The sequence below is a fragment of the Leucopleurus acutus genome (genome assembly GCF_964270905.1).
Source record: "Leucopleurus acutus genome assembly, chromosome: 11".
Taxonomy (NCBI): Eukaryota; Metazoa; Chordata; class Mammalia; order Artiodactyla; family Delphinidae; genus Leucopleurus; species Leucopleurus acutus.
The window spans coordinates 83,719,080-83,742,709 of NC_139152.1; the positions used below are offsets into that span (position 1 = coordinate 83,719,080).

Genomic DNA, 23,630 nt, shown 5'->3' on the forward strand with positions numbered 1-23,630 from the left:
CTTACTAGCTAGATAGCCTTGAGTAAGTTAGTTAATCTCAACTTTATTCTCTCTCAAAAGGGAGTAGCAGTACTTCCCTCATGGAGATTGAATTAGACTATGCGTTAACAATACACAAATTGCATTTATTGAATTTTTATTATGTGCCGGTCACTCTTCTGAGTACTTTCCGTACATTATTATTACATTATTATTGTAATCCTCACAACAATTCCCTGAGGTATAGGTACTGTTAACATTGTAGAAGGGGGAACTCGAATTCTTAAATAAATCCAGAACCCCAGCTGCTCAGCACCCGCTGCCAGTCTGGTCTCAACCTCCATCTCTCACCTGGATGATGCAGTAGCCTCCTAACGAGTTTCCTTGCCTCCATCCTTGCCCTACTGCTGTCTGTTTTGTACCCAACAACAAGGATGATTCTTTTCCGTGAAAGAGAACATGTCACTCTTTTGCCAACAACCCTCGGAAATAGTGATTTTCAACCACGGGCCATTCTGGAGACGTTTTTGGTCATCACAGCTGGGGACTGCTACTGGGGTGTGGTGGGTAAGGAGCGCCCTGCTGTGCACTGGACGGCCTCACAACAAAGAGTCGCCTGGCCCGCGTGAGCAGAGCCACTGCTGAGAAACCCTGCTCTCGTGGTACCCAGCCTACTCAGGATAAAACCCGCAGTCCTCATCATGTTCCTCGGGGCTCTGTGTAATCTAGGCCCTGGCTTCTGACCTCGTCCCCAGCCACTCCTCCTCGTTCACTCTGTTCCAGCTGCACTGGTCTCCTCGATTCTCCTCACATAGGCAAGCACACCTGTCTGGGACTTGGCGTCGCTGCTCCCTCTGCCGGGAATGCTTTTCTTCCAGGTGCCTTTTGGCTCTCTTCTTGACTTCCTTCAGTTTGTGCCTTCCGTGACCACCCCCATATCAGACAGCACTCCTCTTCACCCCCTCGCCCTCTCGCCCTCTCCCCCACGCACCAGTCTCTCAGTCCAGCCTCCTTTTCCTGAGGTGACCTTCCCCTATTAGAATATAAGCTCCAGGAGGATAGGGACTTTTTCCTTGGTTTCCTGCTATAGCCAGTATCTAGAAAAGTCACTGGTACATGGTAGATACTCAGTAGATATTTGTTGGAGGATAGCACATAGTGGTTAAGTGGCTTGTCCAGGGTTACAAGGATGATGATGATGATGGGCTGGCTTCAAGCCTGGGCTACCCTACCCCAGAGCTGATGTGCCGGCCCCCTGCTCTGTACTGCTTCCCTCATAGCTCAGTACCCGGCACATAGAAAACACTCAGTGAATAGTATATACCCCCCCTTATGTCACTGTCACTTATGAGTATGTGGATTGAAAAGACAGCATTTGACTTCAGTCAAAACACCGTATTATCATCCTGCCTCTGCCTCTGGCTGTGTCTGTACTCGAGCGTGTGGCTCACTGTTGGTGGACCTCAGATTCTTCATGTCTCAAGTGATGCTACATGTCCACGTAAAACTTGCACCTGTTCCCTCTTACATTTCTTTCATCAGTGATAATTTTCTGTGGTTTCTAGTAGAGCCTAAGTTCTCTGTGGTGTATGGTACGGTTTGGATCTGATAAATATCTCGTTGCAGAGAGTTTCCTTTGGAGCCGTCTGTGTTGCTGTTGGCTGATCTTTATTATCAGAGATTATCCTTATGTGGCTGCAGGGGGCCACTTTCAGAGGAAGCTCTAATGGAATTATTTCCCAAGTTACGAGCAAACATTTCAACTGGCATATCCAAGGTACTACGGTTTTGTGGTGTGTTCTCTGCCTCTCATCTTTTGTTTTATGCGTGTATTGCCAGCGGTTGTCAGAGCTCCTTAATCAGAAAATGCTGCTTTGGGGTGGTTTCTATTTAAAGCAGTGATTCCTAAACACTGACCTACAAACTGATTGCAGCAGGATTAATTGGGGCGCTTACTAAAAATATAAATTCCGGGTCCCAGCACCCCCAAATTCTGATTCTGCAGGCATAGGGTGGAAGTGACATATCTGCATGATTTTTCAAAGCTCTGTAGGTGATTCTGCTGCTCATTCAGGTGTATAGAAATACCTGAACATGTTATTTAGAAATAAAAATCATTAATTTCAGTGGAATTGTAAGCTTAATCAGATTCTTTGCGCTTATTTACAGAGATGCCTATAGTGTTATAGTTCAAAGAAGCAGCACTGTTTTATGAGCAACCTTATCTTCTCAGTCTAGTCTGGTCATTAATTGTTCCAAGTACCATTTGAATAAGGTGTTGGTTGGTGTTGAATATGAAATAAGGAATAGAATAAACATATATTACTCTGACAAGTGGTATATCTTTCATAATTCCATGAAACTTAGGTCTCACTGACTCTTAATCAGTTTCTTATGTTTAAATAGTTGGAGTTTGAAACATGCCTTTTAATTTCTCTAGATTCGGCTTTTGACAATAAGGATCCTAAACCACTTTGAGGTTCGGCTTCCAGAATTAATGGAGGTATTTTAACTGTTCATTTTGGGTAACTTTTAAAAAATGTAACTTGACATATTGTTTTCCAAAATGATAATTTTGCAAAAAATTCAAATACCGTGTAAATATCTATCACGAAGTTTGAAAAAAACTTTTTGCCATTCTTATTCCCATCCCCTCCGCAAGGCCACCACTGAAAATCCATAGTTAGTTGGTGACTATTCTTTCAGACTTTTTGCATATACACACATAATTTAAACAAATGGTGTCATGCAAGTTTTTCCATATCGTACCTCTAGCCCTACCTCATTTCTTTTGAAGTTTGAATAGTGCCCCACAGTTTAAAATATGGTATTTAACCAGTTCCCTCTTGATGGATGCTTAGGTGGGTTTGTTGGTAGTTTTGCAGCATTTCTAATAATACTGCCGTGAACATCCTTACACAGATACCTTTGTTCAGGGAAACATTTCAATAATGCAAATGACTACTTCCAGAAGTAGAAATTACTTGTACTTAGAAGTAGAATTGTACAGTGAAAGTATATGTACATTTTCTGTATTTCAAAAAATATTGCCAGTCAACTTGAGTGATTTTGAGAATTACTTTCCTGTTTTTTACTTGTCATGTCTCTGCTAGACACTAAACCTAAATTATCTACCAAAAAGTAAATGATGTGAGGAAGAATGAATCATTTACTCAAAAAATGTGTTGCTTATTTAATTTAAAACATTAACATATGCCAGTTTTTCTTTTTTAGACTTCTGTTTACATTTAATGTTCTTTTTGGAAAATCAAAATACTGACCTGCCTCCTGGTTTCCTCTGGTTGTTCAGGATGACGAGCTCTCAGAGCGTCAGTCTGTCTTTGCTATATTACGCCAGGCAGAACTTGTGCCAGCAACTGTGAATGATTACAGAGAGAAGCTTCTTCATTTGAGAAAACTAAGACATGATGTGGTACAGACTGCAGTCCCTGATGGGCCATTACAGGAGGTAAAAACAGTGTTTGGGGTTTTTTTTTTTAACTCAGTTTATACTTTAAGATCTGTTTAGCTGGCATTTGAGAAAAGAGAAGCATACTAAATAGTCACCAAAAAATTTAAAAAAAGAGAGAGAGAGAAAGAATTTTTAAAAGCAAGAATTATAAAAAAAGAATTTAAAACTAAGTAAATACCCAGTTCTGTTCAATGCTTTGAGTTAAATGGCTCTACAGCCTTTTCAACAGTAGAAATAATTTACTATCCGCCCTTCTCCTGAGTATGTGTGTAGTATGTGAGGGTAGGTAGTAGGTGGCAGCAGGAGGAACAAGGTCAAGTTGACAGCCTGATACTCTTCTCCAGATTTGTTCACTGCTGCAGGACGTCAGCCCTCTACCTTTTGTATCAGGGATTTTCTGTCCATGACCCTTGAGGATACATCACTATTCCTTTGGGAAGAAGGCCAAGTGGAGGCATTCCCCTTTCAAGCAGAGCAGTTCTGTTCTTAACCTGTTCTGTATATTAGCGTCCTGTGTTATGTTCCATTTGGAAAGGGACTCTGCTGCTAAGGTAGACACAAGCACCCCACCCCCAAATAATAATAGAACTACCACTTTACATGATGTTTCCTGAGTGCACGGGGATGCTAGTAACAGTGACTGTCATTCCAAAAGGCGACTGTGAAAACTTCAGACCCTCTGAACTGAACTCTTTTAATGCCTGGTTTTGAGAACTCACACATCTGCTCATAAAGCCTCCGCTGCCATTCCCATAGTGCTTTGCTGGGTTCTTTGGCACCTGTGCTTTACTGATTACCGTTCAAGTTTTGTCTTGTCAGGTGATGGCAGTATTTGTTAGGAATGAAGTTAATCATGAGTCAAATCTGTTTATTCAAATATATCCTTTATTCGTGAACATCTGGAGTGAGTTTGAATACTATGTTTTCTTAAGTGATTCTTCTCTGTAAATAGTGAGTGACATTTTGGGAAGAGGAGGAAAATTACTGTACCTGAATTTTGGATTGGCACCTGCAAGTTTTTTCTTAAAGCAGAAGCTTCTTTCCAAACCTCAGGTTGTCCAAGTCAGGATCCTTGCATTTTGGTGCTGATCTAAACTAATTTCCTATGCTTGCAGGTGCCACTTCGTTATCTGTTAGGCATGTTATATGTTAACTTCAGTGCTCTCTGGGATCCTGTTATTGAACTCATAAGGTAAGCCTGGGTGAAATGGATGAAGCTGTTGTGCTTTCACAACTGCAGAATGATGATGGAGCCAGTATTATACTCTGGGGTGTGATTTAAGTGAATGGGTGTGTATGGTATTTATAGCTACCTTAAAGCCTTTGTGGGACAAGGTGAAGAAAAAATAAACATTACTTATTCTATCTGATGCCAAGTTTTTGACAATTCAGTTGTTTTGTATATGTTTCTCTGTACTTTGAAATAACTTGGGAGAACTTTCTCTTTTTACTTTATGTTATACACCTGTATTATTGAATTCTTTTTACAGTAATAAGTACTGTATAATAATTGTATGCTTTTATTTATATATATTGAGTCATTGAGCCAAACTTTAATTTAAAAATTAAAAATTTAATTTAAAACCCTTGCTCTCTAGTATCCAAAACTCTTTAGCTCTAAAAAGGACGTTCATAATGACATAAAAAATACATATGTTGTGCCTCATTTATAGAAATCTGTCCTTCTGCAGGCATTTGTCTTCAGAGGGCCTACTCTAGCTTTTTGTCAGATTGGAAATATATTATGTGTGGCCTCTCAAAACCCTAAATATTAGACCTTAGCAGAACAGGCATTTTGAAAAATAAAGTACAAAAGTTGTTTACGACCCCACATTCAGGGATAACTTAATTAGTATTTTAGTTATATCCTTTCACTTTTTTTTTGTATGAGATATCTCAAAATAGGGTCCATACCACGGGTTTTATTTTATGATCTTTACTCTTAGTTCTCATGCACGTGAAATGGAAAATAAGCAATTTTGGAAAGTCTACTATGAACATCTAGAAAAAGCAGCTACACATGCTGGTATGTAAAGGGATACGAAGGAGGGGGCTGCGGGAGGAAATGGTTGTTTAACTGTTTAATTTCTATTGCTTAATTACACATAAAATTGGAAAGCAGAAATGAGAAATGTATTATCTTTGATAACCTTTGGATACTGTTATCATTTGCTTGTATTACTAGAGAAAGGAATGCCATTACTGGCAGAAACACATAGGGTAGTTGTTAACATTTCTCTAGTGGTTATGATGACCTTTTTTCTTTCAGAGAAAGAGCTGCAAAATGACACAAGAGATGAGGAGAGGTCCATTGGAGATGCAAGTTGGGAGCAGACTCAGGAAGGAAACGTTGGAACTCTTTATCGTGAGCAGTTCGCATTGAAAACCGACCTTCAGGAAAGACTGGACCATACCAATTTTCGGTTTTTGCTCTGGCGAGCTCTGGCAAAATTCCCAGAAAGGGTAGAGCCACGGTCCAGGGAGCTTTGCCCGCTTTTCTTGAGATTTATCAGGTAAGTGTTCTTGCCTAGGAATATGTCTCTGGTAGGGTGTGAGGAAGAGAAGGTGCAAAGTATTAAATTCCCAGATTGGCTGAGTTCTTTTCTTAAATCTGTCATCTTTTCAAATCATTGGCACCTCTCTAAAGCACTGGCTCCATCAGATAACAACTAAACAACTTTTGTTTACCACTTAATCTTACATAAACCAAAGTTTAACCAGCCCACAAACGCTATTAATAAAAAATTGCAGATTTCAAAGTAAGAAAGGCCGTACCGAGTTAGATCAGTGTACAATGGCCTTGTTATTTCTTGCCCTATTGTTGTTTTCTTGCCTGCCTGGGGCTGAAAATTACTTTCCAGTAACTCAACCTCAGCCACTCTGTTTTGAACCTCTTGACTGTTTCCCATGATGCCGAGGAATGTACTCTCAAAGAATAACAAGAACTTTCTGGAGCACTGTTTTATTTTGACTAGGTATGCTGTGTGAGAGTCAGATTGCTTTAAAACTCTAAAGATAAGGGATGCGGTATATAGAACAGTCCTAAATAATGTTAGGACTAGTCAATCAATAAAAGTTATGTTTTCTGGTCACATTAGTACTAGTCAATCAATAAAAGTTATGTTTTCTGGAAACATTTCATTACATGGGAAAATGCTGTAGGGTTAGGTTAGGCAGGCTACAGACCACAGCCAGCCAGGCTAGTTCAAGGAACAGCTAGGGAGTCTTGTGGCTATAGCAGGGTGATCCAGGAAGAAAGTAGCTGGAGGGGAGGCCAAAAATTTAACAGGAGACTGAATATGTGTAGGGCCTTTAAGTTTTTTACTGTCAGTGAAATGGAAAGCCATTGGGAGGTTTAAGCAGAAGGATGACATGACTTAAGTTTTCTTGAGGATTTTTCTGGCTGCCATGTTGAGAATGGACTGTAGGACAGCAGTGGTGAGAGCAGAGGGACTGCAGAGTAGAGTTGGGAGGAGACTGCAAAAATCTGGGCAAGAAGTGATGGTGACCAAGGTGGGAATAGTGTAGATGATGAGAGGTAGTTGAATCCTTGACAACTTTTGAAGGATTTCAATTCAAAAAGATATATTTTTGAAGAATTGCAACTAGATTAGCCTGTGGGACTTACCAACAGATCACTCGTGGGATGGGGGTTTGGGGGGTGCACGAAGGAGGAAGGGGAGGAATCAAAGATGTCTGTAAGGTTTTGGCCTGAGCAACTGGAAGAACAGAGTTACCATTTACTGAGATGGACAGAAATGCAGAAGTTTGCTGACTTGTGAGGAAGATCAAGAGTTCATTATTTAAAACATGTTAAGTTTAGGATGCTGAATAGACATCTAGGCACAGATCTCAAGTAGGCAGTTGAGTGTAGAGTTTAAAGTTCAGGGGAAAGGTTTGGTTTAAAGATAGTAAATTTCAGACTCATCAGTAAGTATATGGATGGTTTTTAAAATTATGAGACAGGGAATGAAGTCACACCTGGGGGTTTAAATGTAGAGAGGGAAAATTTCCAAGGACTAACAGCAATATTCAGAGGTTGGAAGATAAGGAATCAGCCAAGGATGCCAGGAAAGAGTGATAGAAGAACCAAGACCACTTAATATCCCTTGAAGGAAGTATTTCAAGGAGGGAGTAAACAGTGGAATCAAATGTGTCTGAGACATCAGTCAGATGAAGAATAAGAATTAACCGACACAGAAAGATAGACACGATGAAAAGGCAGAGGGCTATGTGCCAGATGAAGGAACAAGGTAAAACCCCAGAAAAACAACTAAATGAAGGAGAGATAGGCAACCTTCCAGAAAAAGAATTCAGAATAATGATAGTGAAGATGATCCAGGACCTCGGAAAAACAATTGAGGCAAAGATCGAGAAGATGCAAGAAATGTTTAACAAAGACCTAGAAGAATTAAAGAACAAATAAACAGAGATGACCAATACAATAACTGAAATGAACACTACACTAGAAGGAATCAATAGCAGAATAACTGAGGCAGAAGAATGGATAAGTGACCTGGAAGACAGAATGGTGGAATTCACTGCTGCAGAACAGAATAAAGAGAAAAGAATGAAAAGAAATGAAGACAGCCTAAGAGACCTCTGGGACAACATTAAACACAACAACATTCTCACTATAGGGGTCCCAGAAGGAGAAGAGAGAGAGACAGGACCAGAGAAAATATTTGAAGAGATTATAGTTGAAAACTTCCCTAACATGGGAGAGGAAATAGCCACCCAAGTCCAGGAAACACAGCAAGTCCCATACAGGATAAACCCAAGGAGAAACACACCAAGACACATAGTAATCAAATTGACAAAAATTAAAGACAAAGAAAAATTACTGAAAGCAGCAAGGGAAAAGCGACAAATAACATACAAGGGAACTCCCATAAGGTTAACAGCTGATTTCTCAGCAGAAATTCTACAAATCAGAAGGGAGTGGCATGATATACTTAAAGTGATGAAAGGGAAGAACCTACAACCAAGATTCCTCTACCCTGCAAGGATCTCATTAATATTCAATGGAGATATCAAAAGTTTTACAGACAAGCAAAAGCTAAGACAATTCAGCTCCACCAAACCACCTCTACAACAAATGCTAAAGGAACTTCTCTAAGTGGGAAACACAAGAGAAGAAAAGGACCTACAAATACAAACCCAAAACAATTAAGAAAATGGTCATAGGAACATACATATCAATAATTACCTTAAATGTGAATGGATTAAATGCTCCAACCAAAAGACACAGGCTTGCTGAATGGATACAAAAACAAGGCCCATATATATGCTGTCTACAAGTCACCCACTTCAGACCTAGGGATACATGCAGACTGAAAGTGAGGGGATGGAACAAGATATTCCATGCAAATGGAAATCAAAAGAAAGCTGGAGTAGCTATACTCATATCACATAAAATAGACTTTAAAATAAAGAATGTTACAAGAGACAAGGAAGGACACTACATAATGATCAAGGGATCAATCCAAGAAGAAGATATAACAATTATAAATATATATGCACCAAACATAGGAGCACCTCAATACATGAGGCAACTGCTAACAGCTATAAAAGAGGAAATCGACAGTAACACACTAATAGTGGGGGACTTTATCACCTCACTTACACCAATGGACAGATTAATAAGGAAACACAAGCTTTAAATGATACAATAGACCAGATAGATTTAATTGATATTTATAGGACATTCCATCCAAAAACAGCAGATTACACTTTCTTCTCAAGTGTGCATGGAACATTCTCCAGGATAGATCACATCTTGGGTCACACATCAAGCCTCAGTAACTTTAAGAAGGTTGAAATCATATCAAGCATCTTTTCTGACCACAGTGCTATGAGATTAGAAACCAATTAAAGGGGAAAAAACATAAAAAACACAAATACATGGAGGCTAAACACTACGTTACTAAATAACCAAGAGATCACTGAAGAAATCAAAGAGGAAATCAAAAAATACCTAGAGAGAAATGTCAATGAAAACACGACAGACAATCCAAAACCTATGGGATGCAGCAAAAGCAGTTCTAAGAGGGAATTTTGTAGCAATACAAGCTTACCTTAAGAAACAAGAGCAGTCTCAAATAAGCAATCTAACGTTACACCTAAAGAAACTAGAGAAGGGAAAACAAACAAAACCCAAAGTTAGCAGAAGGAAAGAAATAAAGATCAGAGCAGGAATAAATGAAATAGAAACAAAGAAAACAATAGGAAAGATCAATAAAACTAAAAGCTGGTTCTTTTAGAAGATACACAAAATTGATAAACCATTAGCCAGACTCATCAAGAAAAAGAGGGAGAGGACTCAATAAAATTAGAAATGAAAAAGGAGAAGTTACAACAGACACAGCAGAAATACAAAGCATCCTAAGGGACTACTACAAGCAACTCTATGCCAATAAAATGGACAACCTGGAAGAAATGGGCATGTTCTTAGAAAGGTATAAACTTCCAAGACTGAACCAGGAAGAAATAGAAAGTATGAACAGAACAATCACAAGTAATGAAATTGAAACTGTGATTAAAAATCTTCTAACAGGGCTTCCCTGGTAGCGCAGTGGTTGAGAGTCCGCCTGCTGATACAGGGGACAGAGCTTCGTGCCCTGGTCCGGGAAGATTCCACATGCTGCGGAGCGGCTGGGCCTGTGAGCCATGGCCACGGAGCCTGCGCGGCAGGAGCCTGTGTTTTGCAATGGGAGAGGCCACAACAGTGAGAGGCCTGCGTACCACAAAAAAAAAAAGAAAAAATTCTTCCAAGAAACAAAAGTCCAGGACCAGATGGCTTCACAGGTGAATTCTATCAAACATTTAGAGAAGAGCTAACACCCATCCTTCTCAAACTCTTCCAAAAAAGTGCAGAGGAAGGAACACTCCCAAACTCATTCTATGAGGCTACCATCACCCTGATACCAAAACCAGACAAAGATACTACAAAAAAAGAAAATTACAGACCAATATCACTGATGAATATAGATTCAAAAATCCTCAACAAAATAGTAGCAAACAGAATCCAACAACACATATAAAAGGATCATACACCATGATCAAGTGGGATTTATCCCAGGGATGCAAGGATTCTTCAATATATGCAAATTAATCAATGTGATACACCATATTAACAAATTGAAGAATAAAAACCATATGATCATCTCAATAGATGCAGAAAAAGCTTTTGACAAAAATCAACACCAATTTATGGTAAAAACTCTCCAGAAAGTGCACATAGAGGGAACCTACCTGAACATAATAAAGGCCATATATGACAAACCCACAGCAAACGTCATTCTCAATGGTGAAAAACTGAAAGCATTTCCTATAAGATCAGGAACAAGACAAGAATGTCAACTCTCACTGCAGTTATTCAACATAGTTTTGGAAGTCCTAGCCTGGACAATCAGAGAAGAAAAAGAAATAAAAGAATACAAATTGGAAAAGAAGAAGTAAAACTGTCACTGTTTGCAGATGACATGATACTATACATAGAGAATCCTAAAGATGCCACCAGAATACTACTAGAGCTAATCAATGAATTAGGTAAGTTGCAGGGTACAAAATTAATACACAGAAATCTCTTGCTTTCCTATACACTAATGATGAAAAATCTGAAAGAGAAATTAATGAAACACTCCCATTTACCATTGCAACAAAAAGAATAAAATACCTAGGAATAAACCTACCTAGGGTGACAAAAGACCTGTATGCAGAAAACTATAAGACACTGATGAAAGAAATTTAAGATGATACCCACAGATGGAGAGATATACCATGTTGTTGGATTGGAAGAATCAATATTGTGAAAATGAATATACTACCCAAAGCAATCTACAGATTCAATGCAATCCCTATCAAATTACCAATGGCATTTTTTACGGAACTAGAACAAAAACTCTTAAAATTTGTTTGGAGACACAAAAGACCCCGAATAGCCAAAGCAGTCTTGAGGGAAAAAAACAGAGCTGGAGGAATCAGACTCCCTGACTTCAGACTATACTACAAAGCTACAGTAATCAAGACAACATGGTACTGGCACAAAAACAGAAACGTAGATCAATGGAACAAGGTAGAAAGCCCCGAGGTAAACCCACACACCTATGGTCAACTAATCTATGACAAAGGAGGCAAGGATATACAATGGAGAAAAGATGGTCTTTTCAATAAGTGGTGCTGGGAAAAACTGGACAGCTACATGTAAAAGAATGAAATTAGAACACTCCCTAACACCATACACAAAAATAAACTCAAAATGGATTAGAGACCTAACTTAAGACTAGATAATATAAAACTCTTAGAGGAAAACATAGGAAGAACACTCTTTGACATAATCACAGCAAGATCTTTTTGGGTACACCTCCTAGAGTAATGATAAAAACAAAAATAAACAAATGGGACCTAATGAAACTTAAAAGCTTTTGCACAGCAAAGGAAACCATAAACAAGACGAAGAGACAACCCTCAGAATGGGAGAAAATATTTGCAAATGAATCAACGGACAAAGGATTAATCTCCAAAATATATAAACAGCTCATGCAGCTCAATATTAAAAAACAAACAACCCAATCCAAAACTGGGCTGAAGACCTAAATAGATATTTCTCCAAAGAAGACATACAGATGGCCAAGAAACACATGAAAAGCTGGTCAACATCACTAATTATTAGAGAAATGCAAATCAAAACTACAATGAGGTATCACCTGACACCAGTTAGAATGGGCATCATCAGAAAATCTACAAACAACAAATGCTGGAGAGGGTGTGGAGAAAAGGGAACCCTCTTGCACTGTTGGTGGGAATGTAAATTGATACAGCCACTATGGAGAACAGTATTCAGGTTCCTTAAAAAACGAAAAATTGAATTACAATATGATCCAGCAATCCCACTACTGGGCATATACCCAGAGAAAACCATAATTCAAAAAGACACATGCACCCCAATGTTCATTGCAGCACTGTTTACAATAGCCAGGTCATGGAAGCAGCCTAAATGCCCATCGACAGATGAATGGATAAAGAATATGTGGTACATGTATACAATGGAATATTACTCAGCCATAAAAAGGAACAAAATTGGGTCATTGGTTGAGACGTGGATGGATCTAGAGACTGTCATACAGAGTGAAGTAAGTCAGAAAGAGAAAAACGAATATCATATATTAACGCATGTATGTGGAAACTAGAAAAATGGTATAGATGAACTGGTTTGCAGGGCAGAAATTGAGACACAGATGTAGAGAACAAACGTATGGACACCAAGGGGGGAAAGCCGCAGGCGGGTGGGAGTGGTGGTGTGATGAATTGGGCCATTGGGATTGACATGTATACACTAATGTGTATAAAATTGATGACTAATAAGAAGCTGCTGTATAAAAAAAAATGGTTATCATTAATTTGTGAGAAAATTTTCCACTTATTTTCCTGTATCTAATAAGTTAGTTGTATGCTTTTTTCTTCTTTATTCTCTTAATGTAAGTAACTATACTGATTGACTTTAGAAAGTTAAACCTTTCTTGTATCGTTGGAATAAACTTCACTTGTCATGATAGATTAAAAAAAAAAAAAAGGTATTGACCATTGGCTTTGGAAGTGACCTTAACAAGAGTTGTTTTGGTTGACCTGATAGGGATGACATTCTGATTAAAATGGCTTAAGAGAAGATGGAGAAGAAAAATGGAAACAGCAAGTGTGGGCAGTTCTTGAAAAAAGGAAGTAGACGTAGGTGGAAGGAGGTGTGGGAGCAGAAGGGGAACCGTTGTTGTCTGGGTTGACGTTGAGCTTAAACAGCCTGTGTGTAGGCGATGCTAGCATGAATGATCCATAAGGGAGGGGAAATGGGTAATGAAAGAGAGGGGATAAAATCGCGAGAGCCCTGCCTTTGAATAGGCAGGAGGAGACAGGATTCTGTGCATAAGTGAAGAGGTTTGCCTGGATAATTCATTCTGGGAAAGGTTACAAGCAAAGATGCACACAGGTCAGTAGATATGGTGGTGGAAGAGTAATGATTTTCTCTTTTTTTCACATAGGTCTTTGGGCTTTATGTCTAAACAAAAGCAGTGACGTTCAGCTTCCTTGCCTTGTTTTGAAGATCATGTAGTGTTTATCAGTTGTTTTGTGAATTGCAAGGGGCTGTACCTATGCAAGCCGGTATTAAAGGTGTTAGTAGGATATGAAGTTCCTATCATGTTAATTTTTCAAGTTTTTCCCCAAAGAAATAAATTACTCCTTAGCTTAATGTAAAGACCTTCCTCTAGTAGCACAAGGTGCTGTGAGGTGTGGATGGAGGGCAGAGCCTGTAACAGGATGTGAGTCTCTGAGTTTAAGAAAACTTAAAGACTGAAAAGACACAATTTTTTAAAAATGTTGAAGATTAATTGGCACTGATCACCTATAACTAATACTTTTGTAAATGATCCAAACTAATGAAAAACCCAAAGGTCACCTTTAATTCTGACTTTGAAATATATTATGGGCTTTTAATTTGGGGGGTTATAAATTTATACTTCTAAATATGTTTCATATAATTTGATATTAGGACTAATTGTGAATCCATTGTAAACATTCTCTGAGAAGAACCAAACCAGAAGCAGAAATGAATGACTAACAATAGCAACAGTATCTCAGTGATAGGTGACATTTAATAGTACTTGCTGTGTGTTAGACACTCTTATAAGTGCTTTGTATGAATTATGTAATAAATGAATGAGTGAACATGCTGTGCATGGAGGTAAAGGTTAATATGTCATGTGGTTAATTGAGGGCTGAGAGTATAGTACACACGTTTTTAAATGGATAATGGTGCAGTTTTTAAAGGACAACTTTGCTCATTTCATTCATTCATTTATTTTTTATTTATTAAGGGTAAGATCCTGCTAGCTAAGAGTATAGCATTGAGTATGGTAGGGTCTCAGCCTTCTAGGTTTAGTGTTGTGTATTAACCGATAGTGTATTTCTTCCAGGTGTGCTGGTAGGATGCTATCCTCAAATATGTATTGCATCAGTGTATTTTTAAATTTATTTATTTATTTATTTATTTATTTTTGGCTGCGTTGGGTCTTAGTTGCTGCGTGCGGGGGCTCTTCTTTGTTGTGGCGCACGGGCTTCTCATTGCAGTGGCTTCTCGTTGTGGAGCATGGGCTCTAGGCACGCAGGCTTCAGTAGTTGTAGCACGACGGCTCAGTAGTTGTGGCTCACGAGCTCTAGGGTGCAGGCTCAGTAGTTGTGGCACACGGGCTTAGTTGCTCCATGGCATGTGGGATCTTCCCGGACCAGGTTTCAAACCCATGTCCCCTGCATTGGCTGGCGGATTCTTAACCACTGTGCCACCAGGGAAGTCCCTATCAGTGTATTTTTGAGTGAGGACTTTAAAGTCTATCTGATCAGTTTCCTTATATCTATAGCCCAGTGTCATGCACAAAACAGACAACAAAGTAATAATTGTTGGATGAATGAACCAAAGTGACACAAAACTAATGCACTGAATGATAGCCTTCAAGATGGCATTAGTTACCTACAGCAATGGACCAAAATTAAAAGGATGGAATTCAGTGAGAACAAATGTGAATACCAACTGCACAAGCTTAGTTTAGAGGAGCCAAAATGTAAAGCCTGACTGCTTTTCATTGCCTGGACATTTAGTCTGAGTCTGTGTCATGTTGTGGCTTCCCTCGAAAGCAATGAATTGATAGTCCCACCTGTCTTACCAGGTCATACCTGGAGGACTGAATACTATAATATAATCTACCCCTATCCCCTCCTCCCCAAGTTGTGGTTCCAGAGACAGGGAGGCTGATATCAGCTTAGTCCAAAGTAGACATTTCAAATATTTTCAACAGTGTAACAATGAAGTGGCTGTCTTCTGCAGTTAGTGATTGACTTGTCAAATTAGGTATTTAAGAGGGGCTGAGTTTAAATGTTGTAGAAGATGCTTGACTAAGGTGCCTCTGATGTCTCTTCTGTGTGTGAGTCTGTGAACTGGGGACATACATCTGTCATAAACATTTAGGATATTTAGCTTCATCTGTTTCATATTACTCTCTTTCCACTGTAGCAACGAGTATTACCCAGCAGATCTGCAAGTTGCACCAACCCAGGATCTGCGAAGAAAAGGCAGAGGGCTGGGGGCAGAGGAAATAGAAGAGGAACCTGTTGCCGGAGAGGATGAAGAGTTGGGGGAAGAGCTGGCGCCCCAAGATGAACCCTCACAAAAGAAAAAGACAAGAAGAGCTGCAACCAAGTAAGTTCAGTGTTGCTGAAAGATTACAGATCCATGGATCCAGGAGGAGCGGGAAGAGACCTCTTGTGACCTCCTGTGAAATAGTCTGGGACGAGATGAATTACTCAGATAATTATTTACCAAAGTGCTGAATCTTCCTGAGATTTTCTTTTACAACCTGAAGAAAACTGCCAGTGTTCTGAGTTTTTTCTTTGCTTGCTTACTATTTATTTTTTCTTGTTTAGCCACAGAATGTTAAGAGTTTGGGAACTTTGGAGTCATCTGATTGTAGTGCCTTTTTATAGATGAGAGCACTGGGGCCTGGAGCAGTTAAATGCCCTTGACCTTTGTCATTCACTTTCATAGCATTGGGACATTATGTTCGTGTGCTGGGGCAACACAGAATGGAACATCTTTTCCCTTATAAATAAGCGCATCAGCACTCTTAACTTTGCCTTTTGACTTCTTTCCTGATTACTTTTGGCTTTCTTTTTTTCCATGCTGTTACATTCTCTTTCTGACTCTCTGGTTTATTCATTTACCTGAATTGTTAGAAACGTTAGAAAAAAGAAGTGACTCTGCTTTCAGAAGGTACTCCAGCTTACTTGAATATTGTCTGAATTGGGGTGTCAGAGATCCACCAGACTGGCGCTGCTGTGTTATTTTAACACTTTACATCTCAATCTGATATGCACATTTGTTGAGTCTTTCCCATGAGCCATTTGTTAGCTCATCACTCAGCAACTGTATCGAGGTCCTTTTGCTAAGTGCTGGGCAACAGAGATGAATGGTACCTAGCTTCTGCAGAGCTAGAAGCTCAGTCTAATGCCTGGTGAAATATTTTAACAAAGTATTTTTAAAGGAGTTACAGGAGCACAGTAAAAAAAAAAATGACTTAATTCTATCACAAAGGGAAGACTTTTACAAAGGGGAGGGCACCTTTGAAGCTGCAAGACAAAAGTCTGCCAAGCACAGAAGGGCTGCCAGCTAATGGAAATAGTATATAAAGCACAGGGTTTATATACTAAGATCATGGCTAAGCTTCATGGAACCATAGTTCCTTCTCTGCTCCTACCTTCTCACAACTCTGAGCATTCTATCCCCTACTACTTCCTCTAAGACAGAGATTGCTCTTTTCGTCTTTGTATCCTTCAGCATAACAGCTATCCAAAGGTTTGTCCTTGTGTTTATTTGTTGAATAAACGAATAAGCTATTCATGCATTCATACCTCTTCCATTCTCACCCCTGGACCTTTGCTATGTCCTTCTTTCTGCAGTCCCCTTGCCTCATTGCTGCCAAGTGAAATTCTAGTCATACTTCAAGGCACAGTTCTCATTCTGCTTCTTCACTGAAGCTCTTCCTGTCTTTTAAACTAGAAGTTATCTTACCCACCTTCAAGCTTTGATAACAGCTGTTCATACCTCTAATCAGGTGCTGCTCCTTGCCTTGGGTACTAATTTTTTTATAAATCATCTATGTAAATTAAAAACTCTTTAAAAATAAGTTCCATGTCTTAATTAATTTTCCTGCCCCCTGTAGCCAAACCTAGAATGTTGCTAGCATTCCCCATCATTGAAAATGTAAGTAAATGGATAATCACATTCTTGGGGCCATCTCAGTATATTCATAGCCCAATTTTATAATCCATGGAACACGTTCCTCACTGGCAAGTATTTAATGAGAACGTGAAAATTAGCTCCTGTTCTCTTTGTCTCCTGAAGGCTACATGGCACATAAAAAATAATAAATGTTGAGGGAAAGCGTATATGTTTCAATAGAAGATTTTAAAAATTTATTTGTAAAACTGAAAAGGCTCAGTGATAAGTAATTACAGAGACATTGTATCAGTCAGAGCTTTCCAGAGAAACAGAACCAGTAGAATGGAGATATATATGGTGTGTGTGTGTGTGTGTGTGTGTGTGTGTGTGTGTGTGTGTGTGTGTGTGTGTGTGTGTGTGTGTGTGTGTGTGGAGAGATTTGTTTTAAGGAATTGGCTCACGTGATTATAGGAGCCAGCAAGTCCAGAATTTGTTGGGCAGATAGCAGGTTGGAAACTCAGGCAGGATTTGATGCTTGTAGTCTTGAATGTGAAGTTCAAAGGGTAGGATTTCTGTGTGACAGTCTTACGGCAGAATTCCTTTTCTGAGAAACCTCAGTTTTTGCTCTTATAGCTTTCAATTGATTGGATGAGGCCCATCCACATTATTGAAGGTAATCTCCTTTATTTAAAGTCCACTAGTTGTAGATGTTAACAACATGTACAAAATATTTTCATTGCAACTCCTAGATTAGTGTTTTGTTACATAAGTGGGTACTGCAACTTAGGTTGACACATAAGACTAATTATCACAGGCATTTAAGCTAAATATAAATAATAGTGCTTCCCTTACCCCTATTTCTCTGCAATATCTTAAAGAGGTCATAATCTCCAGCCATTTTTCTCTATATTAACTAGTAGGGCTTTCACAGTTTTGCTTTCTTTTGCCTAAAACAGAGAAATGTGTTGTTTGCTAAACCCTTGGGAGCTGAAGCACCACAACTTGTGGTCTTGCATTCAGTCCTCACAGAAAATCTGGGAGGTCTTGTCTTTGTCGAGATGAGGAACCTGAGACTCTGAGACATTCAGTGACTTTCCCCAAAGTCCACAGCTCAGAATGGCAGAAGCACACATGCAGCTGGTTTCCACCTCTCTTCACTTCTCCCTGCTTAAGTATTTTTAAAGCCTTGTAGAGTCTATGAATTAGAAAGTTGAGCATGCAAATGCGGTGGAAGCGCTCTTCTCGTTCTGTCTCGGTGGATGATGTGGTTTGTCCGAGGCAACCCCGTCTTCAGATTTAACTTTACCACAGAGCATTGCTCTTTCTTCCTCCTTCTTGGTAAGCAAGAGCCAGGGTTACCCAAACTTGGACCTCTGTTGCCTGACATCAGTTTTTATGTTATATAAAAGTGAAGAAGTGTATATTTTTCCACTTTCCTGTCTACTGCATAGGAACTAGATAAGGAATCGTTCCAAAAATTATCTGTGTTCAATCTTGGAATGTATTACCATTTTGATTACTTTCTTTCTACATTTGGTTTAATTTATGGTTTATTCTGAGGACATCCTGAATGATTTTCTGGGGTGGGGAGCCTGAATTTCAGGGGAGGACCTGCCTGAGATTTGGAATTCCTGGAGAATGATTTCCTAAATGCAAATAATTAAAACTTGTCTGTGTAATTAACAATGAAACTGTAGTCAAGGTGTTCAGAGTACCTGTCACAGACTAAAATTAGTGGGTGCTATCATCTCAAGAAAATAACGTCTGTTCTTTAATTCTGTTTTTTTCTGTTTTTCTCGGGGGTTTTTTGTTTGTTTTTTAGGCAGTTAATTGGTCATTTGCAAGTTTTCTCTAAGTTTTCGAATCCACGAGCCTTATATCTGGAATCCAAATTATATGAACTGTATCTTCAGGTAAGTAAAATAAATTCTTGCCACTACAGTTACTTGTGAACTTCCCTCTCCCTTTTTCTTTGCCAAAATAACTTTTAGGTTTTCAATAATTGTTGGAATAGGGCCCATATCTACACTTTAAGTCTAATTTTTTTTTAATTAACAGATATTTTCTGTATCTTGAGAAACAGTTTTAGACAGTACTAATTTAGCAGATTTTTAAAGAAATTTGGGGTGACTAAACATTGATCGGCCGTATTAACAGTGAGTATGACAAAGCGTTAGTTGTCTTGTGAGAATTCGTTTTTAGAAGGGAGTGAGGGTTTGTGCCAAGAGAGCTGCTACTTTTCACTGCTAGGCAAGTTAGCCTTATGGAGCGCCAGGGTTTCAGGATCTTTTCGACTGAATGAAAAAAGATAGAATAATAGTCCGTGGAAATCACAATATATGACCTTGAATTCCAAAAAACGTTGCAGAAAAAAATTAACATCAGAAGCAGAGTAAGCATTGGATGTCATTCTAAACCATCTGGGGAAACGAGATTTTCTCTTTTCATTTGGATGTTTTTTAAATGAAACATATTATTTCATCAAAATTTGTCCTTGTTTTGCCCGTAATTCAGATATAACTTGTTTATAGAGCCAGAGCTCAAAACTCTCAGTTGTCCACAGGAAACAAAATTCTGGACTGACTGATCAGAGAGGCTTCAGAGCCAGGTCTTCTTTCCTGGCATCTTCCTGACTGCTCTTACCTTCACGGTATGAGAAGAGCTCTGTCTCATCACAGGACCAGCCCAGTTGGTGTAAATCTAGACTCATGTAGGGAATTGGCCTTGGCCAAAAGACAGATAGACCTGAGAATCTGGCATGTGGGAGGCAGGTGTCAGAGTTGTGTTTCTGTTTTGTTCTTTGCATATATTCTTCTGTTCATCTTCCTTTACCTCCAGGAAAATGTAAAGCTATTATCAGGAAATCATCCTTAACCCATGTCTAAGAATTTAGATTCTAAGAATTTTAATTGATCAAATTAGTACAAGTAAATTATGATCCCATGGTATGTGTATATCTAACTTCATTAATTTATTCTATAAAATATCATTCCTAGTTGTTGCTACACCAAGATCAAATGGTGCAAAAAATAACACTGGATTGCATAATGACATATAAACATCCACATATCCTCCCTTACAGGTAAGTTATTTGAAGCTAAAGAAATACTTGGGGGCTGATTTTTAATCTTTCTACCAGACATCTTCTTATAAAGTAATTTTATAAAGGCCTAGGAAATTCCCTCCTTTCTGAGGTGATCATAATGCTATTTTTAGGTAAGAAATGAAAACTGGAAGTGTATTTGTTTGTTAAGAGTGCTTCTTCATAGATAATAAGGTAGGAGAGAGAATATTAATTGAAAAGTATGTGTTGAGGTGGCTATATCATTTCTTCTTGCTTATACAATGTCATAAAATCTTGGTGATTACTTTGGGAGTCATCATAATCACACCCTAAGAACTGAAGAAAGCTTTCATATTATGCTTTTATAAACAGCTGAATTACTGACTAACCCCTTATAATCCCTTTTACCTTTTAAAATTTGAAAACTTGCCATTTTGGAAGGTATTTGTGTGAAGACTTTCCTTTATGGATGTCAACTACAGTATAAACTATTCTTAATACCTATTTCATTTATATATGTATAGTACTCTATTAATTATATTTTTTAAAAAAGTATTATTAAGTGATGATTTGTGCTGAATTCTGTTTTTAAAGGGAAAACTTACAAAGATTGCTTGAAGACAGAAGCTTTAAGGAAGAGATAGTGCATTTTAGCATTTCTGAAGATAATACAGTAGTGAAAGCAGCCCACCGAGCAGATCTGTTTCCTGTTCTGATGAGGTATTTATACACTTTCAAAACTGATTTTTTAAAAGTTGGTCACAAAAACAATTGTGAGTATCGTATTATGATTCAGCAATTGTAATGGAATATTTCATTTTGACTTTTATTTAATTATTTACTTTTAAAATTGGTCTTTTGGGGAAGTCAAATTGTTATAGAGACTTATTTTAAATATTTTGTCCCTAACATGAGAAAGGATCTTGCCATGGTGTTATTTTAATAATACTGTTGAAATTAAATCCAATATTTCTCTAAGGTTTGCTATTGAGAAATAGTATAAATAATGCATTCGTTTGGTATGTAACTAATTATGAGATATAAAAACTATTGATTTGTTTTATTTAACCATCCACGTTACAAAACTTTATTACTAGTTTTCATAGTTTTCATTGGATTTTCTGGGTCACAAAATAATAGTGAATAACAGTCATCGGTCAGGTTGTTAGTCCCCTGTTTCAAAACCCTTTGAGACCCCATTATACTGAGAGTAGCAAAGGGAATCCTTACTACGCCTTTAAGGGCCTGGTATGACCTAGGCCAGACCCACCTCTAACTAACCTCTTCCATTTACCACCCCACTCAGAGCCCATTGCACAACCTTTCTTCACAATACTTAGTCATCCAGCATAGCCTCTTTTCTTATTGTGTATCTCCCCTGCTAGAAGGCAAACTCCATGGCTGTTAGTAAATAGTGGTCAAATGAATTTTGTGTTCTCTTTTATGATATAAATCCCTCTTTCTCTGTTTTTTAATTTACGTATTCCTTACAGAGCCTAGAAGAATTAACTGTGGTAGTAGTGGTTGTGGTTATCCTTGTCTTGCTACTGGCTTTAACAGTAATGTTTCTAAAGCAGTCGTTCTTAAAGGGTGGTCTGCTCCTTCTTGGTGGGGGCTGTCTCAGAGATGCTCTCAGGAGGTCCACGAGGTTAAAGCTTTTTTCATAATACTACTAAGACATTACCTTTTCCATTGTGCTAACATTTGTGCTCACCAGGCAGGAGCAATGATGCGTAAAACTCCGGGTGCCTTAGAATGAATCGGGACAGTGGCTCCCGACTGTGCTAGCCATTCTTCATTGCCACAGACCTGGCGTTTAAAAAGATAAAATAAAAAGCTGGTTTCATTCAATGCCCTCAGATGAATCTTGAGCCTTGAGTACTTGTCTTTTTATTATTCTATATGCAAAAATGGGAGGTATGCATAAGACACTTCTGCTGCTCACTCGTTCCCATGGAATTTTTTTCATGTTTTCCAAGTAACTGATGCATGTTACAGGATCATTCATGGGTAAAGATCTGTTCAAAGTGCAAGATAGACAGATGGATTTTAATGTAACAGAGTTCACAGAGTTCACTGATACAGTTTCAGATTCCACCTTGCAACCAGCCTTTAAGAAACTGCTTCCTGTTGAGGTTTGGTGTAGTATCAAAGTGGAATATCCACAGTTATCTGAAAGTTTATAAAACATTTTTCTCTTCTACAACTACATATCTGTGTAAGGCTGGATTTTTTTCAACCACAATATGTTGTAACAGATTGAATGCAGGAGCAGATATGAGAATTCATTTATCTTCTAATAAGCCAGGCAATAAAGAAATTCGGAGGAAAAAAAAAGTAAAACAATGCCTCTAGTCTCACTAATTTTAGGAGGGACAGGTTTGGAATATATAGAACTAATTTTTATTAGAAATGTTACTTTTGCTAACTTGTTTTAACCTGTGCTATGATAAATATCAATAGATAAAACTCACGTATACAAAAGCTCTCCAATAATTTTTAAAATTGAAAAGGGATCCTAATATTGAAGAGTTTGAAAACCATTCTCTTTAAATTTTGAATGTTAAGTCAGTAGTTTTATCATGCTAAGAAAGTAGCTTTTATTACTATGTTATTTATATTTCTGCTAAATGGATGTTGAATTTTATTAGAATGACTATTAACGATGTATTAAAATGATCATATTAACTTTTTTCTATGAGCTATTGATCTGTATTAATCTAATAGATTTTACTAATGATTCTTTCTTGCATTCCTGGGATAATCCTTATTCAGCTTTAATATCGTTTTAATGCAGCACTGGGTACTGTTTTCAGAAATGTTGTGGGGTGTTTTTCCCCCAGTTATTTATTTATTATTACTGAAGTATTTATAATATTGTGTTAGTTTCAGACGTACAGCAAAGAGATTCAGTTATACAGTTTCCTGTGCTATACAGTAAATCCTTGTTGCTTATCTATTTTATGTATAGTAGTTTGTATCTGTTAATCCCCAACTCCTAATTTATATTCCTCCCCCTCCCTTTCCCCTTTGGTAATCGTAAGTTTGTTTCCTATGTCTGTGAGTCTGTTTGTTTTGTATATAGATTCATTTGTATTATTTTTTAGATTCCACGTATAAGTGATATCATTTAATATTTGTCTTTGTCCGACTTACTTCACTTGGTATGATAATCTCTAGGTCCATCCATGTTGCTGCCAGTGGCATTATTTCATTCTTTTTTATGGCTGAGTAATATTCATATATATATATATATATATATACACACACACACTATATATATATATATATACACACATATGTTTATATATACACACACACCACATTTTCTTAAACCAGTCATCTGTCGCTGG

General features: G+C 38.1%; 1 protein-coding gene across 1 annotated transcript in view; it reads left to right on the forward strand.

The window, feature by feature from the left end:
• Positions 1–23,630, forward strand: part of UTP20 (UTP20 small subunit processome component) — a 94,599-nt gene that overhangs the window by 22,445 nt on the left and 48,524 nt on the right. Inside the window, exons 16-25 of the mRNA XM_082850109.1 lie at positions 1,606–1,756; positions 2,420–2,482; positions 3,290–3,448; positions 4,567–4,643; positions 5,398–5,477; positions 5,721–5,964; positions 15,510–15,695; positions 19,036–19,126; positions 20,210–20,295; positions 20,872–20,997. Coding sequence (XP_082706235.1) covers positions 1,606–1,756; positions 2,420–2,482; positions 3,290–3,448; positions 4,567–4,643; positions 5,398–5,477; positions 5,721–5,964; positions 15,510–15,695; positions 19,036–19,126; positions 20,210–20,295; positions 20,872–20,997 — 1,263 coding nt within the window. The remainder of the gene's footprint in view (positions 1–1,605; positions 1,757–2,419; positions 2,483–3,289; positions 3,449–4,566; positions 4,644–5,397; positions 5,478–5,720; positions 5,965–15,509; positions 15,696–19,035; positions 19,127–20,209; positions 20,296–20,871; positions 20,998–23,630) is intronic.